Below are 12,997 nucleotides of genomic sequence, written 5' to 3' on the forward strand. Positions count from 1 at the left end.
TATAATGACATGCATTTAAACCCATTGTTATTCATATCACTGTTTACATTGAATATAAAAGCATTATATAACACAGTTTATACATGACAGTACAACTTGGTACCAATACTTATTCTGGTGTTCTAGCAAGTATCAAACTTTGTGCTATACCATATTGTGCAACACAGTTATTCAATGAGCTTGGGTAACAGCACTGCCCAAGTCTAAGACACATTTTCTGGATCAATTCAAGCCGTACATTGACATTACTGGATACAGTTACTGAATTTGAATTAGTGCCAAAGAGATTAGTTCATACCTCTGTTTCTGTAGTTCTTATTAGTCATAGGGAATGATTAGACATGCTGTATTACTAAGATAGACTATTTATAAAAATGTTAACGAGAAGGAATATGAAAAGAGATACAGTAAGAATGCTGTTTTCAAACAAGTTGATACAAAAAGTTATTTAAAAAATCAACGCTGGACAGACACGATTGTGTGTTCTTAATGTCTGCATATAAAATGTTATATAAAATCATAATTTACACTTGAGTTATCCCCTTCGGTTAGACACAAGTCAGATGATAGAGAAAGCTATAGATACCCAATTGTTTGCTCCTATTGAGAAAACAACATTGGCTCCTCGGACCTAGTGCTTGGCCATAGACCAAGTCCAAAGCAGCAGTTGAAATGCAAAAGTATGTATGCCTAGCCGACCCACTCTGTGTCCTGTAGCTCTAAATAAACCTAATCAACAATAGATGTAAAACATAGAAAAATAAAACATGCAAAACAAAACAAAATTAACCCTTGAGGGATAAATAAAGTCTTTATGAGTAGTTACAAAACCAGTGTCACTCCCACTTCTAAACACGCGCCTCATTTCCCCATTCCCTTACTCCCTTTCACCCAAGCTTCACCCATAAATTCACTTCACAAATTCACAATGTACAATATACCGAACATTGCAGATAGAAATGTGATGAATAGAGCTGACATGATTCCTTAATCTACTGTCAGTTAGGCATTCCTGCTGTTCTACAAACTAGTTGTTCAGATAGAAATATGTTACCTCCACAATGTTTTGCCCTACTTCAACACAGCTGTATAATATGACACGTACAGTACGGCTGGGAAATTGCCAGGGATCTCACGAATATTATCATGATACTTACAGGTAGGTGACAATACTGATTCTCACAATTCTTTATGTATTGCGATTCGATACTGCGATTTTATTGCAATTTGATGTTCCAAAGAGATTGCTCTCTATATGTCTGTTGAAGAGAGACGAGAGAGCATGAGAAAATGAGTTAAGATCAGTCATGGAAATAAAAGGATTGAAAACATGTTGGCTCACTATTTTAAAAGAAAATGAAGAGCAACAAAATACCAGCCTTCTGGCGCAGGCATAGCTGACTACTGCTAGCTAACACTACCTAGCAACAACAACAAAAAGTATCACTGTAATATTGTTCAAAAGAATATTGCGATATGTAACTGTATTGATTTTTCCCCAATCACTTGTCCTACTCTGAGACGCTTTGTAAATAAGGTCCCTGGATCCTATATCACCCTTCCCCTCACAGTGGGGTGTTGGTGCGTTTGGCAGCGCAGGGCTCCATGGGCACCTTGGTGGCTCCTCCGAACACCTCTACTTCCCGGTTGGTCCAGGGGGCCACATTACCCTTTGGCTGGGGGCTGTGCTGGCTGCAGTGGGCCAGGCTGGACACCTCGCTGGGGGTCAGGACCTGCTCCCATATGTTCCACTGGGATAACTCCCCCACCATGGCCTGGGACGAGTCAAAACGCCCGCCCAGAGTGTCCTACAGGCAGAAGGAGGTGGAGGAGTGAAAGGGGTGAAAAGAGGAAGGGATGTGTCAGAGTTTGGTCTAGTGGTAACTCCGGACTTGGCATTGCCCTGAGAGACTGGGGTTTGATGCTCAAGTCCCCCACTTCAACTTTGCATGTTCCTCTCACCTGCCCCTTCTCATTTCATCCCTGTGTCTATATCTCAATGAACAATAAAATATGCTCTCCTTTAAAAACAACAACCCCCTATAGGTCTATGCCGTTGCGGTCTCTTCAACCTGCCACTCCTCACCAAAATACCAACCCCTCCAGGTCTTACCTGTTCCTGCCCCAGGATGAGGACTCCCCCAGGCCTGATGTGGTGCCAGGCTGCCAGGCCCTGCCCCTCTCCTCTCAGCTTGCCCCCCTGGTAGGCCTGCCACGCACCACCTCTCTGGCTCCAGCTTACACAGATGTGGTGCCAGCTGCCCCGAGACAGATTTAGAGGTAACTGCGCCACCTAGGGGTGGGAGGACAACAGTTTGGGTTAGTGTGAGTGTTAGTGCTTTAGAACAGGTAATGTGATACTGCAGACTATATTAGACTGCAAATTGAGTATTTAAGATGGCAACAGGCCTCCCGGGTGGCGCAGTGGTTAAGGGCGCTGTACTGCAGCGCCAGCTGTGCCATCAGAGGCCCTGGGTTCGCGCCCAGGATCTGTCGTAACCGGCCGCGACCGGGAGGTCCGTGGGGCGACACACAATTGGCCTAGCGTCGTCCGGGTTAGGGAGGGATTGGTCGGTAGGGATCTCCTTGTCTCATCGCGCACCAGCGACTCCTATGGCGGGCCGGGCGCAGTGCGCGCTAGCCAAGGTTGCCAGGTGCACGGTGTAGCCTCCGACACATTGGTGCGGCTGGCTTCCGGGTTGGATGCGCGCTGTGTTAAGAAGCAGTACGGCTGGTTGGGTTGTGTATCGGAGGACGCATGACATTCAGCCTTCGTCTCTCCCGAGCCCGTACGGGAGTTGTAGCAATGAGACAAGATAGTAGCTACTACAACAATTGGATACCACGAAATTGGGGAGAAAAAGGGGTAACATTTTTAAAAAAAGAACAAAAAAAAAGATGGCAATAGCAAACAATTCAATGGACAATCAATCATACGACGAAGTGGTTCTCAGTACTGACCCTAAACCATGTGTTGTAAAGAATATCCTACACTAAAACTCAATATTATATGAAATAAAATATTGTACTTTTTAAGTGTTGATATCTTGCTGCTTAACACACTGTATGGAGACATTAAACAAATTTCCCCCTGGAATATATTAATCCAGCTCTTTTATTACAGTAACATTTGAGGACTGCAGTATTACTTTTTCAAAGGCACGGACTGCCCTTCCTCAAGGGCACAGCCAGCTAGGTAGCTCTCTATGCCTTCCAGGCAATGTATTACCATAATGGCCTCATGCTGATCTACACTACACTCCCAGCTCTAGCCTAAACGATGCTTTGTTTTTGTCCCAAATGGCATCCTATTCCCTATGTAGCACACTAGTTTTGACCAGGGCTCTGGTCAAAGGTAGTGCAGTACATAGGGAATAGGGTGCCATTTTGGTCGCAGAAATCATACGACAGTAAACTCTCAGGTACTGTTATAGCTCCATCTTAAATTGTGCTGTGTCTAACTCAGTGTGCCCTAAACTATTTCTGCTCTGTTTCCTCCATTACCTTGTCGTTAATGAGCAGCTCCACAGGGGTGTGCATGCCCTGCAGCAGAACTAGCTCGTTTGGCTGCTCCACTACAGCATAGGAGAAGGGGGTGCCGATGCCCCCCTCGGTGGGTCTCAGCCAGAGGCACACGGTAAAGGCACGCAGCTCAGGGATGGGGTGCTGCACCACTGCGTACATATAGTTGGTACGCGCTGGGAAGGACAGCTTGTAGCCCTCGGGATAAGTATACTCTGAAAGTCCTGGGGTAAGGAGGTATGGGTGGAGAAATAGAGAGGGATAGAGAGAGTGTTTGAGTAATGAAGTAATTTGGTAGGTAGGGATGTTGAATAGACTTGTCTTATTAGGACTTTGTAGTGTATTTGGGGGTTTATACAATGGCTACATTACACATTTGACTTATTTCCTGCCCCCAGGATATCTCATCTCTCTTCTGTGATATATCCACTTGGATTTTCTTTCTTGTTATGTACTTTTTTCTTATTCTGTATCATAATGTGTTGATGTCGTTTTCATAGATTGATAATAAGTTACCTTTCTGGTACATCAGTTATGGTTTCATGTCCCCGACTCTTAACCTCCCCCACCATATAAATGAATATCATTCAGGTATGACTATCACTCATAACCATTGATCTTCTCTTACACCTAACCCTCTGCCCCTCCTCTCACCCTCCTCCAGGCCAGCGATGCGGTGGTGTAGGGAGTTCATCTCCTGGTCGATCTCCTGCCTGTGTCTTTGGGATTCCTTTCGCAGGGCCTTCCTCTCCTTCTCCAGGAGTTCCAGCTTCCTCTCAAGCTCTCCTTCCAGATCCTCCACCCGTGGCCACTGCTTTGGTCCATCCCCTGCTTGTCCCCCTGGCCCTGCCTCACCCCAACCATCAGGGGCCTCAGAGAGCCCACCACCACCACCTCTTGAAGTCATCGCAGTTGCTGCATCTGTGTGGTTGTGAGGGAACGCCAGCGGTCCGATATCTGACTTCATGGGAGGGAGTGTGGGAGGGAGGGAAGAGCAGACACTGAAATACAAAGACAAAGGAAGCCAGCAGTGGTGTAGTACATTTTGAGTGTCTCTGTCTGGTCTCGGTGAGGACAGTGAGGACTCGTAATTTCTTCCCGAGACCAGCGGAGTAAAAAACGTGGAATTATAAGTTTCCATTCAATAGGTACATAAAACCGCTTAGCCAGGCCAAATATATACACTCCTGTCTTGAAACATTCAAACCTGAACAGTCTTTATATCTATTATAGACATGTTTGGGCAGTGGCGAACCTATTGGACCTTGGCCTTCAGTGTGTGACAGGTTTATGATTCTGAAAGGACAGCAACGGAAATACCAGCGCACTCATGTACGAGAGCGCACTTTTTGTAAAACACAAAGGGCCAGTGGTGAGGTGGAAACTATATATCAAGGCACATGGCGAGACCCAAATGCAGACACAGGGGTCAGATGGTTGGAGTCCTACAATGTTTTTTAATCCAAAGGGGTAGGCAAGAGAATGGTAGTGGACAGGCAAAAAAGGTCAAAACCAGGTCAGAGTCCAGCAGGTACAGAGTGGCAGACAGGCTTGTGGTCAAGGCAGGCAGAATCGTCAGGCAGGTGGGTACAAAGTCCAGAAACAGGCAAGGGTCAAAACCAGGAGGACTATAAAAAGGAGAATGCAAAAAGCAGGGGAACAGGAAAACCGCTGGTTGACTTGGAAACCTACAAGACAAACTGGCACAGAGAGACAGGAAACACAGGGATAAATACAATAAGCGACACTTGGAGGGGGTGGAGACAATCACAAGGATAGGTGAAACAGATCAGGGTGTGACACTATATGCAGGTATACACCGTATACCCACTTTTTTTCCAGTGGGTATTGCACATATATTTTTATACATTTTAACTCTATATCTGACATGGTACAGGTGTCTTTTTTTAATCCCATAACCATGTGTGTTGTTTTTGTTTCAAAGTAGATTTGTTCAAGTACCAAGAATCACTCTATGTGACCCCGATTGAGCCCACTGCAGTAAAAGGTTAACTTCTTGTTGAAAGTTATTCTTGAAAAGGGAGAAGCTAACAAATTTGCAACTACGTCCTCTTTGATAACACCTGCTGCAGCTGATGCAAATTAGTCTACAACAAAGGATAGCTAGCTAGACCATGTGAAAACTATTGCTTGCTATTGCGCAGTGACCCATTGGCCTTTGAGAAGAAGAGAATGCTTTTTGTTCAAATGATCCCACCGATTACAATTCAAAATGTGATTGGTTGATTCCACTGTCACTCCAAAATGTTTCTCTAACACAGTTGAATGGCAGATGCCTTCTATCTAGCTTATGTTGGCCTAGCCAATGGCTGACTTAGCTAGCCCCAGAAATGACCAAAGAAAAATCCTGATTGGATTTGTGTTAACCCTTTCCTTTCCAACAAAAACTGAAGCGATTATAAATCAGAACATAATTGAAAAGAGTAATATAATTGTAATTATTATTGTTATTATTATTTTATAAATCCTTTGCCCTTCTCTGAAGGTGTAGAAGGCCCTCATTGTTCCCCACTGTGTTTGGGTTAGTAATCATTTGTAGAGTGGCTCTATTTGCCCTCCGTATGCATGTTTTTCTCACCATTCTGAATGTCTAAGAAATCCATACTGTATGTTCTTCTGAAATATGAACACAGAAATACTGGACATTTGAACTCTTATTATGGTGGCAATTTTTTAATTACAATCATGGTCTTGAGTTGGACTCTAATTTTTCTGGTCTCGGTCTTGACTCGGTCTCTGACCCCTTGTCTCCCTCCCGGTCTCAGTCTTGACTTGGTCTCACCCCCCCTCCGATCTTGGTTTTGACTCTGACCTGATTTGCTCCGGTCTTGGTCTTGAATCGGTCTCGCTTTTAATTAAGTGGTCTCGAATGCAACACTGGAAGCCAGTTCAATTTTTAGAGCTGCACTCACACTTTTTAATGTGCTGTGATTAATGGGGGCCTTTGTGTTAGATAAGCACTCTAATCTCCGGATTTGTTATTATTTTTTATTATGGACAATCAATTATGTGCAGAGAAATGCAGAAATAGTGCCAGGAAAACAAGTAATTGAAGGCCCTCTCAGTCAATAGTCAGCCAAGGAAAAACACTACAACTGCAGCAAAGCGAAGTGCAGTCAAATAGACACACAGACAACGCAACATATTATTTACAGTGAGGCTCATGCTGTTACATATAGAGCAGTGGTTCTCAACATGAGGTACTAGTACCCTTAGGGGTACCTCACCTTTCCACATGGGGTACATTTGTTAAGACTATAGGCCTAATGATCAGTTGCACCATGACTGGGGGTTCAGTGACCAAAGACGGTAGGACCACAGATACAGAGGTACACCACTGATATAGTATAATAGTAGTGTGCTAGGCAGAAGCTGAAAAAAGAATATGATGGTCTCTGCTCTCAACAAATATAGGTAACTGGTCGGATGAATAATTTATTATATTTTCTCCAGAAGAAATGGGGTTGTACATCACATGTTGCTTGGCAGGCAGCTATAAAGCCGCTTTGTGTTACTCTACTCTCCCCTCCCTCCTCCATCCCCCCTCTTCTCCCCCCCTGGGCAAGTTATGTTGGGAAGCAGAGGTGCCTGGAATAACAAATCCTCATGTATCTGTAGACTAGGCCTAACCAATTATCCTACAACATTCTAGTTTTGGGGTTTCCATTCATCAAATTGGCTAAATGTAACTTGAGTTGTGAAGCAGTGTTGAGAAGACATTGTAATGATGCAACAGCAACAAGTGATACCAAAATATGTAAATAGATTTTGGTGAAGTAACTGATTGGTTCCTCAAAATTGAGTTGAACTCTAATAAGCTATAGCCAAGTCGAATATAATGTATCTAATCAATTTCAATATAATGCAGCTAATCAATTTTCATGGACAATAAGTCAGATGTTGATATACAGGTAACTGCCAAAATAAAGGAAACACTCGAGTAAACGAGGGATATAAAGTACATTGAATGCAGGTGTGGTTCCTGAGTTAATGAAGCAATTAACATCCCATGCTTAGGGTCATGTATAAAAATTCACAGTTGCCCATTATTTGGGAGTCCTTGCTATCCGGGGTCCTTGGGACTTCGACTTTAACACATTGAAGTTGACATTCAAAATGGTTTTGGTCAGGGTTAAATACAGGGTTAGGTAAGGGTTATGGTTAAAGTTAGGGTTTACGGTAAGGATAGGGATTAAGGTTAGGGTTTAGGGTAGGGATGTCCCAAGGATCCCAGATAGCAATAACCTTTATTTTAACCATGGCTACAAAAATAGATCTCAGTGACTTTGAAAGATGGGGTCTCAAAGGAGCATAGGATGTTTAAAGTGTGTGTGTGTGTGTGTGTGTGTGTGTGTGCAAGTGTGTGTGTGCAAGTGTGTGCAAGTGTGTGTGCGTGTGTGTGTGTGTCACCAGATCTCAACCCATTGGAACACTTATGGGAGATTCTGGAGCAACGCCTGTGACAGTGTTTTCCATCAACAAAACACCAAATTATAGAATTTATTGTGGAAGCATGGTGTCACATCCGCCCAATAGAGTTCCAGTCACTTGTAGAATCTATGCCAAGACTCGCTGTTCTGGCAGCTTGTGGTGGCTTGATGTGGGTGTTTCCTTTATTTTGGCAGTTACTTGTAGGCGGTCATCTCACCTAATCTAATACTGTCCCTGATTTCTATCAACTGGAAATGGTCTCAATTAAACAGTAAAACCACGCAGCCACACCCACACCGACACACTGCGGTCAGAGACGTGAGTAGAAATTCAGATTGAGTGAATACAAGAGCGGCAGAATTAGCCTATTTATTTAACGATACAATAACAAGTTCGTTTAAAATAAAGATATGTGATAGTGGAATTCAACACCAACAGACATGACACACGTTTCTCCCATTCTCCTTACCTCCAGTTTCTCTATGCGGTCTTTCATCTGAACGATAGCCTGTTCCAGCTCGTCCACAGCCTGAGCGGTGAGCAGCTGTGCCACAGTCGACGACAGAGCACGGTCCCGGACCACGAGCCGGACCTCATCTACCCTTTTACCTCCCCAGAGCCCCGCGCCTCTACGCCCCACTATTCCGCTCTCACACTCCGAAAGCTTGCCTGACAGATCCCTAATGGTCCGCTGGTCGGTGATAATCTGGTCCTTCTGTTTGAGCACTGTCTGTTGTAGTTCCTCTGCCGTGGTGCGGAGGTATCCCCAGTCTTCTCCGGCGTACAGCGACGGGTCTTCGGCTTGTTGCTGAAAGTTTTTGGGGTTGCATTCTCCGGCGGGGACTGGGGTGCAGATAAGTTGACTAACCTGCCTAGTTCCACCGACGGCATCAAAGCCGCTGGCGACGTGGAAGAAGGTGGGCGCTTCTCCGTTCTGCCTTTCAGAACCATGGATAGCGCCCAGGCGACCCGCTCGCGCCACCGAGCCCCCGGGTAAAGTCTGCTGCACTCCAGCGTATGGAGATTGCGACTGGTTGTCTGCCACAGGCTGCTGGGTAGATTCGGCAGCGGTGCCGGTATGGACCGCGGCGATGATGCAGATGACTGCTCCGACGAAGGCCACCATCCCGGCGGCCAAGATGATAACGATGAACTTCAGGTTGGCGGCGTAAGAAATCAATAATTATGAGAAAAAAACGTGTCTATCTAGTTCAACAACACTGAAATAGCGCAGCCTGAGTAAAACATTTTTTTGGCAGGTCAAACAATCCATGAACATATCATGAAATACACATTTTATGGCTTTGCTAGGCTTTTAGTCAATATATAGGATATGTCCCACATAATTTAATAATTAGGCTATAATGAATGCAGATACACGCTCCAACCGTTTCTATCTCATCCCTCTGTCTCTTGGATTCAGTGTTGTAAGGCTCCTCTATCTCGTTATCACCAGGACAACCAGAGAGAGAGAGAGAGCGCGAAACAGTATGCAAGTCAATATCAAGAGGCGGGAACGGGAGATGGTGCGAATAATATGAGACGGTGTCTCGCATCACATTTAGATCGAGATGCTTTTCATATGCTGTTATCGCTTGATGTTATGTATTTATGTCGATGAATGCATAACCTAAATAACAAAACAGTCCAACTCGTGGAACTGTAGTAGCCTAGGGTATCATAAAGCTCGTACAGCGGGTTCTCATCAGGGATGATGCGCGGGCACATAGCACATATTCTAGTGCGCGCCCACATTAGTCAAATCCAACGTTCCCGGGAGACAGGAATACTGATGGTGGAAGTGTTGTAAGCAGTGGCGGTTCTAGTTTGTATGGCTCCCTGGGCGACCCCCCCCCCCCCCCCCATCCACCCACCCAAAAAGCGCCATTCTGCACTATAGCAGTCATTTTTATTCAGACATTTGGAGCAACACAAATAAATAATCATATAATTTAAAACTATATAAATATTTATACAAAAATAAGACTCATAAAAAAAGAAGTAACAAAGACAAATAGAACCAAATTGTAGTATATAAATACAAATAAAAAAGATAATCAAATTATTACACTATTGCTAACAAAAAACACACAAATAAAACTACATTGCACATCCTGTATCACACAAATACAGCCATAGAATAAATAACACACTTATAAAGAAGAGAGCCTGATTATTACACTATTGCACTTCAAAACAAGAAACACACAAAATAAATTACACAACTAATTGCACTAGTACTGTTTTTTATTTTTTTGTATTTATTTATTTAGCATTTTATTTATTTTTTGTGCGGCGCCCCATGCCGTCCCGGCAAGATACGATTAGCGTACCCGGATAACCATGAGATCATTCCTAGCACGACCGGGTCATGTTAGCAAAGGTAATCTCATCTAAACACAGCACATACGTGCAGAGTGGTGTGTTTGTGTGTGCACACTCTCTCTCACTGGCTGCTCACACATAAATGACTGCAAAAGGAGATTGGAGTGAAAGAAGAGTAGACAGCCTAGGTATGTTTATGGAAAGCTTTTCCTCTGCGAGGCAAGGGAATAGGGTATATGCTCTAACATATGTTTTAGAGAGAGGAAAAATGCCTAGACTCGAAGTGTGCCAACACTAGGCTCTGGGTTCGCTTAATAGAAGAATAGTACAATAGACTTGTGTTGGCACTCTCTCAGAGACCAAGGTTGAAGGGGAATTCATAATAAAAAGAGACAGAAAGGGAGATAAATTCAATGGATGACAACCCAACAGTAACAGGGCATGTATCTTTTCCAATTAATAATTTCCATTAATAGAGCTCAAATATGAAGTATTTTAGGTTACAGTTTTATCCATAAAACAACTACATAGCGTGCCTGAATCCAGTCCAGGAGAGTTCATAGGGTTCATTGGATCACCACAGGTTATACATGTAATGACAATACAGGACTACAACTGTGGCATCACATTGCAGTACTTATTAAACCACATCACCATTTAGATTTGGATAAATCTGCATGCAATCCCTTACTGAAATTCACCTGATTTCACATGTAAAGTCATGTGAAATTTTGTATTTGGAACACTTCATGTGTCACATTTTGAATGTGAAAACGTACTTTTGGAACACTTCACATGCGACATTTCACATGTGAATTCATGTGTTTTTGGAACACTTCACGTGACAAAAATGTGTCGTTATGATACACACAGTGCTTTTCACATAGTGTTTTCAACTTACATTTAGTCAGTGATGTAAAGTACTTAAGTAAAAATACTTTAAAGTACTACTTCAGTCGTTTTATGGGGTATTTGTACTTTACTATTAATATTTTTGATGACTTTTACTTTTACTTAATTCCTAAAGAAAATAATCTACTTTTTACACCATACATTTTCCTTGACACCCAAAAGTACTCGTTACATTTTGAATGCTTAGCAGGAGAGGAAAATGGTATAATTCACTTTTCAAGAGAACATCCCTGGTTATCCCTACTGCCTCTGATCTGGCAGACTTACTAAACACATGCTTAGTTTGTAAATTATGTTTGAGAGTTGGAGCGTGCCCCTGGCTATCCGTAAATAAATAAAAAACTAGAAAATGTGTCCGTCTGGTTTGCTTAATATCAAGAATTTGAAATTATTCACAGTTGTACTTTTACTTTTGATACTTAAGTATATATTTAGCAATTACGTTTACTTGTGATACTTAAGTATATTTACAACCAAATACTTTTAGACTTTTACTCAAGTAGTGTTTTACTGGGTGACTTTCACTTTTACTTGAGTCATTTTCTTTGAAGGTATCTTTACTTTTACTCAAATATGACAATTGGGTACTTTTTCTACCACTGCTTATAAAACAAACAACTACATTGTGTATGTTTATTTGTGCAAGAATTATTATTATTCAATATGTCCTCACCAGGGTTTTGAACTCGCCATTACGAACTTCCTGCTATGCCACCATGTCTCTGTCAATGACTGATTTCACCTGTATTCCTATACTTTGGCCTTCAAAATAAATCTCAGCTTTGTTAAAAATACGCTCAAGAAAAATTATTATATTTATCCTAGTGATTCAGGAGTAACATTTGAAATAGATGAAAATGCCCTACCAACATTTGACAGTAATCCCAGAAAAAACTAAAATGGCTAAAATAGGTACATTAAATCAATGATGAGAGAATAGTCAGATTAACTGATGACTAAAATAGGAGTGCAGATGGCACTATTTTGCAAAGTGCAGAGTGGTATTATAGGTAATGTGTAGGGAACGGGGCACCTGTCTCTCCCCCGGGAGGCATCCCGGTTCTAAAACTAATACAATTACTTGGTACAAACTCCTTCCACCGGGGCAACCCGTGCCAGATAATCAAATCCCCTCAATATCTCACGTGAAGTGTTCCAAAAACCCCTGCTTGCACATGATTTCACATGTGAAATTTCCTAGCGGTTAGATCGTTGGGCTGATAACTGAAAGGTCGCTGGTTTGAACACCCAAATGGAAAAGGTGAAACATCGGTTGATGTGTCCTTGAGCAAGGCACTCCATCCTAATTTGCTCCAGGGTTGCTATACAACTATGACTGACCCTAAAACAACACATTTCACTGCACCCATCTGGTGTGAAAATATAACACTTAAAAATACAAATAAATACATTTTAAATTTCACAAATGTAAATTATTCCAAAAACCCCAATTCACCTGATTTCACATGTAAAATGGCACATGTGAAATGTTTCAAAAAAAATACGTGAAATATCACGTGAAGTTTTCCAAAAACATATGATTTCAGTTCAATGGTATCACATGTTGAAGTGTTGCATCCCCAAGTTGTCACATTTCTTTAACATGAGATCATGTTGTCTTGTGTAGTTTCATGTTATCACATGTTGCTTCACACGAGATCACGTGTTCACATGTGTTTTTTCCATAAGTGATTACATGCATAATTGTTGTATAGGCCTACATCTGTAGGCAGCCTTCAGGGTTCCATTCAAACTGTAAAGGGTTTTAGTATAGGGTATGCTACAC

The 12,997-nt window shown here is 42.5% G+C and overlaps 1 protein-coding gene across 1 annotated transcript; it reads right to left on the reverse strand.

The window, feature by feature from the left end:
- LOC110485142 (neuronal pentraxin-2-like) lies at positions 1-9,581 on the reverse strand. The gene is made up of 5 exons (XM_021556211.3): positions 8,444-9,581; positions 4,177-4,483; positions 3,505-3,746; positions 2,114-2,293; positions 1-1,808 (listed from the first exon to the last, which is right to left on the reverse strand). The coding sequence occupies exons 1-5, from the start codon at positions 9,098-9,100 to the stop codon at positions 1,566-1,568; spliced, it is 1,629 nt and encodes a 542-aa protein (XP_021411886.3). The 5' UTR covers positions 9,101-9,581; the 3' UTR covers positions 1-1,565.
- Positions 9,582-12,997: the final 3,416 nt, after the last annotated feature.

The sequence above is a fragment of the Oncorhynchus mykiss genome, chromosome 13 (genome assembly GCF_057628025.1).
Source record: "Oncorhynchus mykiss isolate SJ-2025 chromosome 13, ASM5762802v1, whole genome shotgun sequence".
Lineage (NCBI taxonomy): Eukaryota > Metazoa > Chordata > Actinopteri > Salmoniformes > Salmonidae > Oncorhynchus > Oncorhynchus mykiss.

What these genes read in the sequence shown, in the direction of transcription:
- LOC110485142 (XM_021556211.3), bottom strand. Translation starts at nt 9,100, where the DNA reads ATGGTGGCCTTCGTCGGAGCAGTCATCTGCATCATCGCCGCGGTCCAT. An exon ending in CATCGCTGGCCTGGAGGAGG is followed by an intron (nt 3,747 to 4,176) that starts GTGAGAGGAGGG and finishes TCCTTACCCCAG; the next exon opens with GACTTTCAGAGTATACTTAT. An exon ending in TCATCCTGGGGCAGGAACAG is followed by an intron (nt 1,809 to 2,113) that starts GTAAGACCTGGA and finishes TTCTGCCTGTAG; the next exon opens with GACACTCTGGGCGGGCGTTT.